The sequence below is a fragment of the Acromyrmex echinatior genome, chromosome 10, assembly GCF_024713525.1.
Source record: "Acromyrmex echinatior isolate Ae372 chromosome 10, ASM2471352v2, whole genome shotgun sequence".
NCBI classification, from domain to species: Eukaryota; Metazoa; Arthropoda; class Insecta; order Hymenoptera; family Formicidae; genus Acromyrmex; species Acromyrmex echinatior.
Genome location: NC_141861.1, coordinates 5268886 through 5287399, shown reverse-complemented (window position 1 = coordinate 5287399; position 18514 = coordinate 5268886). Strand labels below are relative to the sequence as shown.

General features: G+C 25.0%; 2 protein-coding genes across 4 annotated transcripts in view; one reads left to right on the top strand and one right to left on the bottom strand.

The window, feature by feature from the left end:
* LOC147908240 (uncharacterized) overlaps positions 1 to 18514 on the top strand; it is a 539816-nt gene that overhangs the window by 193765 nt on the left and 327537 nt on the right. The window lies entirely within an intron of this gene.
* LOC105153191 (cytochrome P450 4C1-like) lies at positions 1105 to 18013 on the bottom strand. The gene is made up of 12 exons (XM_087410202.1): positions 12791 to 18013; positions 12203 to 12312; positions 9649 to 9742; positions 7403 to 7585; positions 7058 to 7148; positions 6231 to 6333; positions 5918 to 6017; positions 5710 to 5816; positions 3751 to 3819; positions 3319 to 3487; positions 1729 to 1908; positions 1105 to 1643 (listed from the first exon to the last, which is right to left on the bottom strand). The coding sequence occupies exons 1-12, from the start codon at positions 12939 to 12941 to the stop codon at positions 1465 to 1467; spliced, it is 1536 nt and encodes a 511-aa protein (XP_087266328.1). The 5' UTR covers positions 12942 to 18013; the 3' UTR covers positions 1105 to 1464.

Genomic DNA, 18514 nt, shown 5'->3' with positions numbered 1-18514 from the left:
ATCACATTCGCATAATTGTTGCAGTGAATTTAAACGGTAATTATATTATTATGCAACATAATCGGCAAAAAATAATTTAATAGTAATAAAATCATCAATATATCAACAAATTAATTTACGACAAAATATTAATTTTTTATTTTTTGTTGAATTTTAAAAACGTTAAGTATAAAAATATGTACTGTCTAAATCTAAATCAGTGGATAGTCACTAATTACCCAGTGGCATACTTGGTACTGATAATCAGTGAAGTTCAACTAAAAAGGAAGAATATTTGAGCATTAATAACTAAAATACTGATATTTACACATTAATTTCAATATTTCAATACCATATTCATTGAATTTAAACACTAAAACAAGTTTAGTTAGATCACATAATTAGCTAGGTTAGGGATCTCACATTTAATTCACTGATGTCAGTGCCTAAGTACTAGTAGGCACTGATGTCAGTGATTATGCCACTAACTCAGAAAATAATAATTTATATATAAATATTATTTTATTTAATACACAATTTATACATACAATTTTTAATTGTGTTTCCATACTAAAGTAAGTTAATTATCTTATCGAGATAAAATAAGAGAAATGAATAGATAAATTCTATTTGTTCTAATTATATTCGTTACTTAATGAAGTTATACTTAATGAAGGAAAAACTACTGATTATAGAAACGCTTAGAATTGAAAATTTTTATTTTGACATATTATAAAAACATCTAATCTTAAGCTGGATTCCCCACCATCGAAAATCAAGTTCGCAATAGATAAAAAATTTAGTGCTGTTTAGATACTAATTTAGTATTTTATTCCGAATTTTAGCTCAAACCGTTTAGCAGTAATAAAAAAAAATGGGAGAATCTAGCTTAATGGCAAGCAATCAGTAAAAATTTTGTACTGTTTATTACTAAAAAATATTAGAAATCCGAAATATTTATTTTTCGTATTAAAAAAAAACTTTTCGAAACCCCTGCATTTTTGCCGTATATCTCATACGGGTGAGATATATGGCTACTCATAGGGGGAGGAGGGAATGTACGATTCATAAAAAATTTACAAATGCTTATAAATAAGACATAAAATGATACAATAACTCATAAAATGTTTTCAAAGTTTTATTAAGGAATAAAAATGATAAATATAAAAGCGCATAATATAATCGCTTTTTTAGCATTTTACAAGTTGCTGTGCTACTTGAGTTAATAATTTTATCGAGCTATATTTCAAGCGATAATAATTTTATCGAGCTATATCACAAGCAATAATATATATATGAAGTAATACATAATAACAATTTTCCTACATATATAATATTACAAGTGTTATTACATGAGATACATATTTCATGTAATGTGTTTATTGCATTTAGTGCACTAAATCTAATTTGAATACTTTAAGCAAATCCTGCCTGTTAAAAATGCTATATATGATTTTTAATATTGTCTTATTACAATAAATAAAATTATATGACCTTAGATGTACGATTGATTGGAACAAATCGTGTACGGATCGGCTGTGTAACACGGCTTGTTAAATCCGTCTTGAATTGAAGATCCTTTAAATAATCGATGGGTTCCAGATAAAAGTTATATATCAATGTCGCTATTATAGCTTTTAGTTCCATCATAGCAAATCGTTGTCCTATTATTCGTAAATATATTAGAAATTGTTAGGAATTGTTTATATGAATAAATTAATATCTTATATAATATACATTTAACATTACCTATACAATTTCGCGGTCCTGCGCTAAATGGTAAGTAGGAATAAGGATGACGTTTTTGAATTTTCTCTAACAAAAATCTATCTGGATCGAATACATCTGGATTTGGCCAGAAATTTGGATCTCTATGAATATCGTAAATATTTAAATGCACAATTGTTCCAGAAGGCACCAAATATGTTTCTGAAAACATCATATAGCATACGTAAATAAAATTTTTTTAAACAATAATAATAGAAACCTACAAATATAACTCAAATACTCATTTATATATAAATTATTTTATTAAAATGTACTTTTTTTACCATATAAGTTATTGATTTTGGAAAAATCTATTACACGTTAAATTTACTATAAAAATGTTTAAAATTGACAAATTCTATTTTGACAACATTATGTATATAAAATTAAAAATGAAAATATAATGAAAAATTGAAAATATTGTCTTATAAAAAAACAAAAAAAAAGGAAAAGAAAGAGAATTTATAAATAATTATTTTAAAAATTTGTGTATTAATTGATATATTAAAATATTAGACAATTAAGGAGACAGTTATTTTTGCATTAATACTTATCTGATGATTTTATGTCTAAATGTAGAGGAAAGGTTCCTATTATAGGATACCGAGTTCATTTTAGATACCAGAAGTTTATGAACAGAACTTACAAAAATAATAGGTCATTTTGAAGGGAATTTAATAGCTTTAAGATAATATTATATAAAATTTAATTTAAATTTCATTTTTTTTTTAATTAAAGAAATGTAAAAAATGAGCAAAATCGCAAAGTCAAAAAATTGTGCTCCTAATATGAGATACTTTCCGAGAAATCGATAGTAAAACGTAAGTGTATCAGTATTGTAACTAAAAAATTTTATTTAATGTTTCTTAAATACAAACAAACACAGTCAGGCTGTGCGAAAAATGAATATGTGATACATTATATCCAGAACTCGTCTTCAAGTAGTTGAAATCAAGCATCGCAAAAATAGGCACTCGATGTTCATTCCGGTTGTTCTTTTTATTATTGTACAATAACATTTATACTTTAGCAACGATTTTCACTATGACATGGGAATATGGATTATTTCATATTAAAAATACCCTATCTCATATTACGATTTCCAATTACGCCTTACAATTTTACGATTATCAAATCTAACTTCTGTAATTAAGCAATTCAACATATTCCGTATTTTTCTATTAGCACGACCTTACTATATGAAGAATTTATTGCCAAATATTTATTCATTAAATAATAAACAATGTTTAAAGGCTCATCTCAATGAAACTTGAAGACGTCCAAATTCTAAAATCTTTTTTTACAATGACTACAAGCATGATCTAATAATGAATTTTCTATTAAATAGTTTTCTATCCAAGAGCAATAAATTTATGATAGAACCAATAGATAATCTATTAGCAGAAACGCCGCTATCTCATATTAGGCGCCTATCCCATAATAGGGGGCTTTCCTCTCTCTCTCTCTCTCTCTCTCTCTCTCTCTATATATATATATATATATATATATATGTATATATATATATATATATATATATATACCTATATATAAAACATATAATTTATTACTCACGTGTTTGTAAATCTTTTGATAGAACTCGTGAAATGAAAGGAACGCTAGGATATAATCTCAACGATTCTTTCAAACATCTTTCTAAGTATGGCATATTATTTAACGCTGACATGGTAAGCTTTCCTCCATTTGCTTCCATGATTGCACTAATTTCATTTCTGGCACGTTTCTATTAGAAAATAAAGTTCTCTATGTTTGATGAAATTATTTGATTATTAATTAAAAATTCAGTATTTATGTTTCCATAAACATGTGGTGACCTTTTCGAATTAAACACATAAAGCAAAAATGTATTTCTATGTCTATTTTTAAATTAATGTTTCTAATGTTTTAATAATTACTTGCTATAAATGGAAGATTGGTAGAATTAATCAATTGTGTTAAATATTGGGTTGAATAAATTAATTATAAATTATTGTTGAAAATATATACCTGGACATCTTCGTGTTCAGCTAGTAATAATATTGCATAAGTTAATCCCACTGCTACGGTATCATGTCCCTATAATAAGAAAATTCTGTATTACATACAAGTTATGTATAATTTATTAATAAGAAAATAATTAAAAAATATTTTTTTTATTTTTAATTAGTTTTTGCCTGCTATTTTTGCCTACAAAAATCGAATATTAATTGAAGTAATTAATAACTATTAATTCCAATTAATAAAATATTTTTATAAGAGAACTGAAATTATTAATTTATAAAGTAATAATCGAAATAAAATGTTATAAGAATTGTAAGAGGAAATTGAAATAGAAAGAATAAGAAAGTTATAGACATAAAAAATATATGACAGAAGAAAGATAGAAATGAATCAAAAAGAAAGGATAATAAAATGTACCTCGAAGGAGAGGTCGTTATACTATATCGCAGAATAGGACAAAAACTAAATTTTAAAGACTAATTCCTATTTATGTTATAATGACTATAATGTGAATAATATGAATCTATACAAGGTAAATATCCTTTATTTAGGGGAGCCCCTTCCAATAATCTCGATCTTGTTGACATATGTTGTTAAGATCATGACCCTAAATGGCCTTCAATAAATTTTAGCCGTCGCTCGTTATTCGCTAAAAAGTTATTAATAAAAAAAGTTTGAAAAATAACGTCTTATTCTCTCACACATACCAATATTAAAAATAATATACCAATATTAAAAATTATCCTATACCTTCCCTTGTTTATGTAATCTCTGTCCACGCAAACACAAATTCATTGCTTTAATAGAAAATTTGTTTTTAATGCGAAAAATTTGCGTGTTTAAAGCAGTAAATTTATGTTTTTAAAGCAATGAATCACTACTTTACAAACAAATTCACTGTTTTAGCAGAGTTTGTATCCTTAACGCACTGAATTTATGTTTTTAAAGCAGTGATTGCTTTAACTTTAAAATATAAATTTACTGCTTTAAACACACAAATTCTTTGCATTAAAAATATGCAGGCAAGGGGGAGGGAGGAAATCGCTTCGCGTGGAAAGTCGTGCGCCCCTCAGCGGGCAGAAGGTAAGGTGACTCGCTTCGCATGGACAGTCGTAAAATATGTTTTAAAGCAGGAAATTCTTGTTTTATATTGTATAAAAAAGACATTATTTTTCAAACTTTCCTTAATAATTTAAAAAAAAAATAACGAGCGACGATTAAAACTTGTTGCAGGTTATTCAGGGTCATAATCTTAACAACATACGTCATGGAAGGGGCTCTTCTAAACAGAATATTTATCTTACATAATGTACGAGGGTGGATCAACTATAAACAAGAATTTTTTTTATTATTTATTGGACGAGAATAAAAATATATAGAAAACAAATTATTTGTTTATATAATTCCCTGCTACATTAATATATTTTTATCAGCGGATAGGCAATTTGGCGATTCTGTTTTCATAAAAAATAGTAGATTATTTGCAGCTAATTGTGTACGAATTCCTTTACACTGGCATCGTCCAATAAATCGTATTGTCTTCCCAATTCTTCTTTTAGTAGTTCAAACAAATGATAATTGTATGGAAAGATTTGTCTCAATGCGATTATCATTTGTTTGAGCTGCTAAAAGAAGAAAAATTCAAGGAGAAAAATAATTTGTTTTTTTTTATATTTTTATTCTCATCCAATAAATAATAATAATAAATTCTCGCTTATATTTGATCCTTGTATTAAAAATTTTTATTTTCAGAAACATATTTATGATTGATTTTATCATTTTTAAGTTATAAAGATTTACTGTTTATATATATGAACACGCAAATATTAAATCTTTTTGAAAAAATAATTGTTTAAAGATATTAAATCAATTATTCTAAGAATTTCTTGTTTTTTGATTGATAATTTGATAATCGACATTGATAATGATGAATTTCCATGAAATATCAATGAAATATAAACTTACTTCGAATACGAAAGTATCGACTTCTTCTCTGATATCTACATCATCCATCTCGTCATTTCGAACTGCCGCTATCAGAAGATCCAGCATAGCAAGTCGCCTTTTCTTAACTTAAGTAGATAGAATATTTTAAGTGTTAATTTTTAGTATGATAATAAATTGAAATAATGCATATAGTAATAAATTGAAATAATGCTCTATGCATACATACTTCCTATTATCTCTTCATCGTCTGTTTCTGTCATATCATCAAAATATTTCAAATATCGTCCATTAGTCCTTTCATGATATTGTTTTCTTTCTGTAATTATCTGCAAAAAAATCAAATACATATCTTTACTATTTATAATTATATATGATTTATTATATGATAATTATATATGATTTATTATATATGATTTATAGTATATTTATATGCTGCTAAAACGCATTGCCAATATTATACACCGAAATCATCTTAAATTTATTATTTTTTTTATTTTTAGGAAAAAGTTTTTACAAATTTAAACTCAATTTTTACTCACTTTTTCGGTGAAACCATGTAGTATTTTTAGATTTTTGTCTTGCTTTTTACCCATTGATGTCAATGAAAATATCAGATTGGAAGCTAACCATGGTTTCAATGTTCTGTAATATATATATATATATATATATATTTGAATAAAATAAAAAAAATATTTTTTTAAGAAATGAATTTATATAGCTTTATAAATTACATATATTTTTATCAATTACATTTTATAACTCTAATTCTCTTTTTTAATTTTGACAAATAAGTTTATTCAGGTTTTTTAAGATGAAATGAAACAAATTTTTTTTAAACACAAAATATATTTTAATCAATTATATGATTTGGTCGAGTAAAGTTTTAGCTTTAAGACTTCGTTTTTTAATTATGGTACGTTAATTTTTAACAGCGTTATGAGCAATCAAAGTCAGAATGCTGTTTTATATAACTCTCTAGTAACTCGATGACAAAATATCATAAGAATATTTTTTAAAAACGAATTTTGAATACTTTATGCTTTCGCGTTAGATAGTTGAAAATTTTTGCAAATTTTTGGACACGTAACAAGTCCATAAAGTAAAAAGAAAATTTTCCATTTTTTTCCAGCTCATATTTTTCTATATGTGAAAATTACCACAAATAAACTAAAAAATACAATAACCTTTTAAAGTAGAGATTTCAAACTTTAAAACTTTTTTTTTAATTTAAATTTAATTTTTAATAAAAATAATATATATAGAATTTTAAGCCAACAAAACCGAATGAACTTTTTTGTCAATCCAATATAAAAATAGTCATAGTCGTATAGTATTCGCGATCAAAATTACTACCTATATGAATTACCTATAAATTGAAATCTGTCCCATGTCGTGAATTGCTTGACGATATTGTTGAAATTCATCCATTTCTTGCAAGGAAGTGCCCATGGCGGTTTCTACAAATACATTTATATTAACGTAAATAATTATTTGATTAATTCAATCAAATCTTTTTCATAAAATTATGTAAAAACATGCAAATTTAGGGTTAGATATAATTAATAAAAATATTTATAAATATAAATTGATGTTTACTTAATAGAATGCTAGATAAAATTTCTATTTTATAACTATATATAAGTATATATAATAATACATATATGTATGTATATATATATATATATATATATATATATATATATTAATTTACCACATATTGCATTCATTGTATGATGACTGATAAGAAACATTAAATCATTAACGGAACCATTAGTATCTTTTAAAAATTTCGCCATACGATTTCCTTCATCAATTAGAATTTCAACAAATTGTTTCAATATGTTAAAATGAAACGTAGGTGTTAATATTTTTCGCCTTTTGTGCCATTTGATTCCTATAACAAAAATGGAATAGCAAGCTTAAATACGATAATTTGGAGCATCAAAATTTGCTTCGCATACTTTGTCCAATTTTGTTTTATTCACCTTAATACAACAAATTAAATTTTTTTTGTATAACAGATTTTTAAAAATTGTACGTATGCTTATGTTTCTTTATCTAAAAATAATGATATTTAATTCAACTATATGATAATTTTTTATTTCTTAATAATACAATAATGATAATAAAGAGCTCTAAATAATATAAATTAAAAATACATAAAATGACGGGGTATAGAAGAGCCAACCGCAGATCTTATTGCGTAAAACAATTTATAGAGGAAAGCCGACATAGGTCTCCTAAAACAAAATCCCCTTATTTCTTAGAAACTAATTATTGCACTTTATTAATACTAATAATATAACATGATGTGTTTAGTTAAGTAAAAAAAAGGTACAAACACATATTTCATATATTTATGGCTTATTTCTATATAAAATTAGCTAAAAACGAATGAGAAAATAAAATTCTTATGATTTTTTTTGCAATTTGCGTAATTTAAATAATAGTGACTATATATTATTAATAATAGTACGTCATTTTAAATGCTTGTAATTTCCTAAATCAATTCTATTTATATTATTTTCTTTCTCAAGTTTTTAATAATACGATTTTGAATTATAATATAAATTTGCACGGGGTGCAGCACACCGTGTAAACCGGCACACCTATCTGTAAAACAAATCATGACCTATTTAATTTATTATAATATTTGTAATGTTGCTTTATAGTCATAGTTGCTACGTCAAATAACTCTATCGGAGAAGTAATAATACATATATGGGAAAGCCCTTGAAAAACTATTGCGTTACATATTTGCATCTTTCAGAACAGCATAAAGTAAATACGCATATAATTCAACGAAAATATTTTATATCGAAGTGAAAAGATTCTGAAAAATCTTATATATATTCACTTATATTTCACACAGATAATTTCTGTAAAAGAAAAAGAATACATTACTGCCTACTATATCAGTTTAGAACTCATTTTGTCAAGCACTCATGTATACTTATCTACGAAAAAATTAATTATTGCAAAATTACAAACTGTATTACAAAAATTGCTTATATTATCTGATAGGAGAGACACTTTTTAGTTTATATACTTAAAGTTTTATTTTTATCTTTTTTTTTTTAGTAATTTTTAGTAATTAATATCTTGTTAACTCTATTGCAAAATGGTAGAGGACTTTTCGACTCAGTTTAGTCTTCTCTACCCATGAAATATTTGGCGATTATTTCCAAACACTCTGTATATGTATATATATATATATATATATATATATATATAAAACTGCGTAACATTTCATTTTTATTATTGCTTATCATAATAATACTTCTTGCTAAAACGGATCAAATTTGCAAGATAAAAATTTTCACAATGATTGGAAATATTCATCAAAATAGGTAGGTAATAATATGATGCATAAATCGAATGATGATCGCTTGGAGATCAACAAAATCGTATAAAAATCGATACTCGATACTTGATCTTTTTTTTTTAGTAAAGAAATAGTGCATAAAAATAAAATAGTATATCGGTACATCGGTAACAGCGATAACCTTACCCTACATTCTATTAATAATCACATTGAGTTGTATTCAAATTTAATCTCGTAAATTAGAAATATTTCGCTATTTGTTTACGAGATTAGGTTTAAATAACAATTCAATGTGATTATTGATAAAGTATATAAATTGTTTTACGCAATAAGTTTTGCGGTTGGCTCTTCAATATCCTGTTATATTGTGTATTTTTAATTTTTATTTCTTATTTTTGTTTTAATACATATTTTCTTTTTATATTGTCTTTTTATATTATTATTAACTTCAACATTTTGCATTCATTTATACATATTAATAACATTAAATACATAGTTGTATTGTATTTTTGGTGGTGTGTATGTGTGTGTTATGTTATATATTAATAATAATTATATAAAGAACACATGTAAAGTTATATATAAACTTTATTTGGAACTTTTTATATTGCAATTAAAATTTTGTATGATACCTTCGCTAGTAAGTAATCCAGTTCCTAACCAGGGAATTAAAGCATCATATAAGTAGCCTTTTGAAAGATGTTCCTTTGCGCTGCCTAGTACTTTCTAAAATTAGAATCAAATTAAATTATAATATTTTTTATCAATAATACAATAAAAAAATTGGTATGTACGTAGTGTGTGCACAAACTTGTTTATGAATACTGAAGTAGCACACAAGTAGCATACAACGCTTACAAACACTTAACAAATTTAAGCACTAAAAAAGCGTATAATATAATCGCACGCGCTGCAATGCTACTTAAGATATAGTTCGATAATAATTTTATCGAATTATATCACAAGCAATAATAATTTTATCGAGCGTTGTTAATGTGCATAAAACTTATTTTTAACTTTTAGGCTTCGAGTAAGTCAAACCGCTTATCCAAAAAACAACCTTTTTAATAATTCTGCTTATAATCTTTTACTAATTTTAGTAGATTTGCCATAAAAATTTTGTGAACAAAGATAAATGATATTGTATTACGTTTATGCATTGATATCTTTATTTGCTATGTTTTAATATATTATTTTTTATCATAAACATGCTATCATTCAAACGTTTATTGGGATCAATTGTCTGTCGCAGTTGGGAATTTATGTCTGGGAAATCAGCATAGAAATGGAAATAAAATAATCTGTTTGTAACGCGCCGCGCTTATTTTTTCTTGCTTTTTGTATAGCGTATGCCCTGTTGCTTCTACTGGCGTTCGCGTTGCCCCTTGGAGATTTCGCTAGTGTTTGCTAGACTGCGTTTCTCGTGGGAGAACTGCGTACGTCTCTCTTTCAGTTTTGTTAGTTAATTATAGTCAGTCTTGGTTTACGTCGAGACTGTGACGCAAGTTTTTTTATACGTGAAATACATTTGATTTTATCCTGTTACAAGACGTTATTTGTTCGCCACCATCATGAAGTATTCTAAATGTTAAGGTAAAGCAAAGGAAAAAATACGCGTCCACATATGCAGCGCATCAACACCATTTTATTTTACAAAATTTTGTAAGACTGATAATATATCAAGTATCATTACTGCCACAGTTAATTTTTTATTAATTATTTTTTTTATATAAATAACATTTTGACACATTGCAACATTTTAATGATTATAATATAAAATGTTATCTAAAAAAAAAAGATTATCTGTAGAGAAAAAGATGACACCAGTTACATTTTACATAATGATTATAATATGTTAAAATGTTTTCTAAAAAGAAATGTTATCTATAGAGAAAAAAGTGGCACCAGTTATTTTCATAACTTTGTTAATAATCAATATTTAAGTTTAAAATTTGACAATTACATTTATTAAAATGTTAAATCAATTCTAAACTCAAAGTTATGAAATATTTATTACTTAGGATATTATTAATAAAAATGTGATGACATTATATAATGATTTGAAGAAAAAAATGGGTGATTTCAAAAAATGTGGCCTTCCATAAAAATAGCCTTAAAATATTAGTTTTGTTTAAAAAACAAATGTATTTAGTTACAAAATTAACAAAAAAGTAAAATATTTTAAAATATATGCAAATTAATGTATATATTAGGTGTTGGAATTAATTCGTAGCGTTTTACAAGTGATGGGAAGTACTTTCATTAATGTATTTTTTAATGCTCATGTGAAATAAATAACATTCTTTCATTAAAAAACGCTACGAATTAATTCCAACACCTAATACATTCATATAACTTCTGTATATAAACTGCTCACAGTACTAAAAATCTCAATACTAAAAATAGTACACATAATATAAACTATAGATTAACAGTAGAGTTACAATCGATTATCAAATAATTATTTTGATATGAAAACCTCAAAACAGAGGTCGTGAATAATCAATACTCATAGAAGGCCATATTAGCAAAATGCCATGCTTGTTTAAATTTACATAACTCGAAATATATATACAAATAAAATGTTAAATAGTAAATAACACATTTAAAAATACATAATGTGTGTAATTAAATGCTAAAATATAATTTAAAAACGCTTCGAAATACTTGAAAGTAAAAATGCGTTATAATAAGTGCTGGCTGTTGAATATTGATATATTAGCGTCATGATATAACGACTGAACAAATAATTACATAAGTAATCATTAGGATTCACTATATAATAGCGGAGATATTAAGGCCTCAATATATACATTTTGGCCGTAATACCATCTTCTCTATTATATTATCACAAATTTTGTAAACTGAATGAGACTTATGTAATATTATTAGGTGTTGGAATTAATTCGTAGCGTTTTTAATGAAAGAATGTTATTTATTTCACATGAGCATTAAAAAATATATTAATGAAAGTACTTCCCATCACTTGTAAAACGCTACGAATTAATTCCAACACCTAATATAATGATAGAAATTAAGTCATAATCATACTGTAAAAATCTATTTAAAATCTATATTAAAAATCTATATTTAAAAATCTTTTTAACTTTTGTTTTTCCTTTTAGTTTTGTCAACACGAATTACGTAATATGAATTTATTAATTTGTTTCCTAATACTTTTTTTACCTCTAAATCATCTGGATGATGAATGCTGACGAAAGCAATTGGACCGCACCAAAGTTTATAAATTGGATAATAATTTTTACAAAGTCGACGTTGAAACTTCCATAGATCTTCTAAAATATAAAAAAATATACAATTTAAAAAAACGAATGATAAAAATTAATAAATTTCAGATTATTGTGAGTAATCATTTTTTACGTGCATATTAATCAAATTTATATTAATTTTTAATGTTTACTTTATTTATACGATTTTAAGAGAATTTATCTTAAAAAGAATGTATTTTAAGTTATCAATACCTATCTAATTACAATATTAATTTTTTGGTATATTTAAATACATTTGAAACAAAAAATTAATTAAAAATTAAAATTAATAAATACTTGCATAAAAATAAAAATGAATTAATAACTATAAATGTTTCTAATATTCGTTGCATATTGTTCTTAATCAAACGCCATGACCCAACCATTAGTACATTAGTAACCGTTAGTAACTGCTATGTATAATATAAATAATTTTGTTAATAGACATTTCTTATAAACAAATCAAATGTTAATTATTAAAATAAAATCAATAAGTTTTACTTGCCTTGTGAACACCAAAAATCTAGCAAGTGGCCGATAAATGGCAATGCTGGTTTACTTGGTATATTATTAATTTGTCTCACGAATTTTACAAAATGAAAGAATTTATACAACATCACAAAAAGAACACTGAATAGAAATAAAGTGACAATCATTTTGTATGATTTAGAAATATTTTTAACTTTTTTCTTTTAGTTTTTGTCAACTCAAGTTATGTGATATAACGTCCTGTAATAAGAAATGTAAAATTATTCTATTATTATATTAAATTATTATATTATTTGTATATGAAAAAATGATATGAACAGTTTGTATAAGATTAATTATCTAAGCCAGCAAAGATGTGCTCGTAAGAATTTATACATTTGAGTCGATTTCATCAAGTGACCCCCACTATCGCTCGACGGCAATCAGGCGGTCACGTGATGCTCTGGCTCAGGAACGTCTTTGTAGCTTAAACGTGCGGAGATCGTACCTTACGTTATTAGAGAATACTTTTCTTGCAAAATAATTTTTATTTTCTTAAAAAAATTAAATACTAAAGTTTTTCTAAAACATTTTGTCATAATAATTCTTGCCTACCAGGAACCATTCAATAATTACTATAAATTTACATCGAGAAATTTCTATAACAGACTTGCAAAGATTGAAGTCAGGAAATACATGAATCTGGAAATTCCGTGTTTTCCATACGAAGTCTTACAAAGTCTTAAGTAACAAGGATTCTATATCGCAATAACTATTTTCTTTTAAGCGAATATAATTTTATCATTTTTAATTTTTGACTAACGATTAATTGTTAACATTCTCTTTAACGTGTGTAACATCGTCTTTATGTTTAAAAAAGAATGTTAAATCTCCCTATGAGTAGTCATATATCCCACTCTTATGATATATACGGCAAAAATGCAAGGATTTCAAAAAGTTTATTTTATATATAGTAATTCCATCATAATTAATATATACACTGCACCTATCAAAAACTTAATTTATTAAGTATTATTTACTATGTTTATAGTAAATAAACTATATCAGTAAAAACTTTGTACCATCTACTACTATGAAAAAAATATTAGAAATCCGAAATATTTATTTTTTAATATGAAAAATAAATATTAAAATCAATTAAAAAACGAATTCTACAAATGCGAAAATAAAATTCTTATATTTTTTTTGCAAATTGTGTAGTTAAAATAATAGTGATATATTATTGATAATATTATATCATTTTATATGTTTGTAATTAAATCAATTATATTATAATCCTAAATCAATTATATTTATATTTTTTCTTATTTTTTTTATTATGCGATTTTAAATATAAAATCAGATTATAGCGTAAAAATAAGCATATTTGTCTGTAAGACAGATCATAAGTTATTTTATATATTGCTTTATAATATCAAATTGCCTTATCAGAGTTGAAGGCAATCGTTCATTTATGAGAAAATCTTTAAGAAAATAAACTGCACGTTAAATATTTGCATCTTGCAGAACAGTATAAAGAGTATACATATATATCAACAAAAAATATTTTATATCAAAGTCAAAAAATTCTAAAAAATTTTATATATATTTATTTGTAGGTATTTTGTGCAGACTCCTGAGAGAAAAAGAATTGGAATATTGGCATTATTGCCTACTATGCATTTAATTTTAGAACTCATTATGTCAGACGTTAATTTTTGCTTATCTTGCGAAAAAGTTAATTATTGCAAAATTGCAAATATTATAAAAACTGCTACATTATTTGATAGGAAATACTTTCTAGTTTGTATTTACGTTTCTAAAATTTTATTTTTAGCTTTTGTATAAGAAATATTGTTCAAAGAGAAAGTAATATATCGATATTGGTAATCTTGTTCTACACATACGTATAATTATTATGCTACTTCTCGTAGGCAAGTAAAGCGAATTAAACTTAATGAAAAATTTTTTATTATTTTACGAGTTTCTTAATAATTAATCAGAAATTGTTAATAAATATTCGCAAACATTAATTTGCTGACGTTTAGCAATTTAACAAAAAGAGACAGCTCAGCGTTTTCGGTTACAACAATGCATTGAAAGGAGCGCTCAAGCAGTTATACATGATACTTAATCCTTAGTCCTTGCGTTTCCAACGTTTTCTAACAGAGAATAATCTTACAGTATAGAAAATATTATTTACCTTCTATAAATAGTATTATTTTCACTTTACATATGTAGCCGTTATTGTTTGTAGAGCGCTTTTTTCAATGCTTTACACACATGCCATAACAACCGAAAACGCTAAGCTCTTTCATCAAATTATATGACACTGATTTATGAATTTCTATTAATTAATTTCTCATTACTTGATAAAGAAACTTGCAAATTGCTAAAGAACTTTTCCATTTAGTTTTATTTGTTCTATCTATTTACAAGAGTTGGCATAATAATTACAAAACAATTTGTGTATAATACGACAAAAACAGTTGTTTTTACAACACACACACACACACACACACAAATAAAAAATTTAGCCAAAAGAAATATGTACATATCATGCGCGCGTGCGCGCACGGTGTGTGTGTGTGTGTGTGTGTGTGTGTGTGTGTGTGTGTGTGTGTGTGTGTGTGTGTGTGTGCGCGCGCGCGATTTTAATATCTCTTAACCGCGTTTTACATTTTACCTTTTTTATTGTAAAATATGTTTTATATATATAAAAAATGTTTTACATATATAAAAATGTTTTACATATATAAATAATACATTATGTGACTTTTTACTTGTAATAATATATTAATTTTTATTCTTGAAGAGATTATTTAAATTAAAATTATCGATTTTTATTGTTCCTTTTTTATGTGATAATTAATAAGCAGATATAAATAATATTTGTAGTTTTTTCAAAAAAATTGAAAAAAACAGTTCATAAATTTTATTTTGTTTAGAATATAATTCTATCTATCTTATTTTATTCTATTTGATTATGAATGAAAATGTTACATAATTTTTATTAGAATACTTTATGTGTAGGAGAAACAAAAAAAGTTAATAGGTACTGATAGAGTCCCTATAAGAGAGTTGCGTCTAATCTTGTCAAAATTTTCATTGGCTTTGAAACAAAATGATGAACCAATCATCGATGCTATTATATCTCCACTTTGAGTATATCTCCACTATCATGAACGCGGTGATTTAGATTTTAGAAATTGTGAGAGTAGAATTTACGTTAAATTATATAATATCGACAACTTACGTTAAGAAGCTAGAACTTATGTTAAATTACAAAATATTGATAAAAACAGATCTGTTTTCTACAGCTGAACTAGTTTTATACTTTTAGAATTGAAATAGTGATAATACGAAACAGAATAATGAAATAACACTTTTATTTAACAATAATACTTTTATTTTACAATAAAATGTCTTGCCATCGTCAAACTATTATATACTGAGAATTTAAATGCCCTTTTTGACAATATGTTTTAATCATATTTTAATCATATTTTCTGCGAAGAAAACATTAAAATTATATGATTGATGACAAAGTTAGAATGTCACTTTCAATGCTTTTCTATCACATAATATCTGTATCTTTTATACAATATATTTTTAATTCGAAACCTTTATAATAATATATAAGCTTATCTATTTATAATTTTAATACATCTAAAATAATTTCATTACTTTATTAATCAAAGCTTCCACCATGGTTCTATGCGTATAATAGAGAGTCTAGAACCCTTCTCTAATAGAGTTCCTGTTAAACGCCATTTTACTTCACATTGACGCGACTCTCTTATAAGGACTCTAGGTATTGACAGTAACACAAAGATTTTGTATATGAATCATATAATTAATTGAAAGACGTGCACTACACTAACGGAAAAAAATTAAGAAAATTTCTTATATGTACAATATTTCCTTTCCTTTAACATTTTAATGTACATAAGTATGCAATATAGTTCTATAAAATAACCATAACAATATTTATATTCCAAAATGATTCTGTCTAAAAACTGTATTATTAAAACAATGATTATTAAATATGGTATAATTTTTAAAAATTATGATGTTTTATGCGAAGATGTTTATGCCAAACTTGATCTACGGTTAAATTAAGTAAAGTAATTAAAACAAATTTAAATTTTTCCTTCAACGATTTATACTATAATATAATGTAAAATAAAAAATAAATAACATATAACTTACTTTAGTATACGAAGTATTTCTAAGTTACTATTACTGACACTTTTATTTAAATATTTGTTTATTTTTTAAACTCGTTTAAATACTTATATTTCTAGAAATTCTTTTACACTTACTTATATTACACTTTACAATTTTATAAATTAATCAATAATTCATTCATAAAATTGTATAAATGATAAAATTATAACTGAGAGAACTTTGTCACAACTTTAGCAAACGATATTAACGGAATTACTGCCATCTTTGATTTAACAGACACAGTAACTTCTTACAAATGTAATTCGATAACTACTATGTCATGTCTGACAACGAGTGGAATTTAACAAATGAAATATCTCCACGTCAACGAGGACAAACGCCGATATTGAAATCATGTTCTTTATGGGAGGTATTTATTACATCATATACTGTAATTAGTCAATAATATTAGAGATGAGACTGAGAAATTTATGACAATGGAATAGAATTAATAAGATTCTATTTCGGGTACAATCTTAATCATTTAATGAATTCATGCTTATGAATGCTCATTCAAGCTTATGAAAAAATAAAATAATTTCTCACATATTTAAGCGCGACTCGTGATTTTGCTATGTTTGAATAATTTTTGTTCATTAATAAAATACTTTTATATTACTCTTAAGAAATCATATCTATCTTAACATATTTCATACTTAGCATATTTCAGTTTAAATAAGAAAAGTATATATATGCATGTATAGCATAAGCTATTTATCAGAGAATAAAAAATAGAGCTAGTAATTGGTCTAATTACTATGATCCAGCATTGAATGGTAAACACGAATAATAATAACGACTTCGAATCTTCTTAATAAAAAATCTGACTAATTCAAATGTCTCTATGTATAACCAAAAATTGAAATCTCTGAAGTTAATAAATAATTTTAAGATACTTAATTTTTACTTTACTGTTTTAAAAGATACTAAATATCCGTCTGTTCTTTGTCGAAACTGTTGCACACGATGCAAAAGTGTTGAAGTGAAACAAACATGTATATTTTCATTTCAACTTGTACCGTGTGTTGTACTAGTTTAGAGAGTTCATCGATAAAGAACAGATGATTACTCTTATCATGTATGCTATATGCATAGTACATTTATTTAATAATTTTAAAAATATTATATATATATATAATATTATATATATATATATATAATATTATATATATATATATATAATAGTCTATATGTATGTATATACATATATGTGTGTATATTTATAACATAAAAAGTTTGTATTAATAAAGACTCCTCTAGACTATATGATATATGACCAATGTATACGCTAATTTTTGCATACATTTGCTAAATATGAACCTATATTTAGTATAGATAATTATGTACATCATGTTTGTATGATATTTGCTAATGTTGGTGAACGTTGACCATATTGTCTGGAGGCACCTTAAACTATGTCACATATTGATAAAGTTTTTCGTGAGCACGAAATAAACGGTGCACGCATAACGTTCGCATGGTTATGTTCTAATATCAAGAAGGAAGACTAAATGTTCCTGAAAGAAACTTT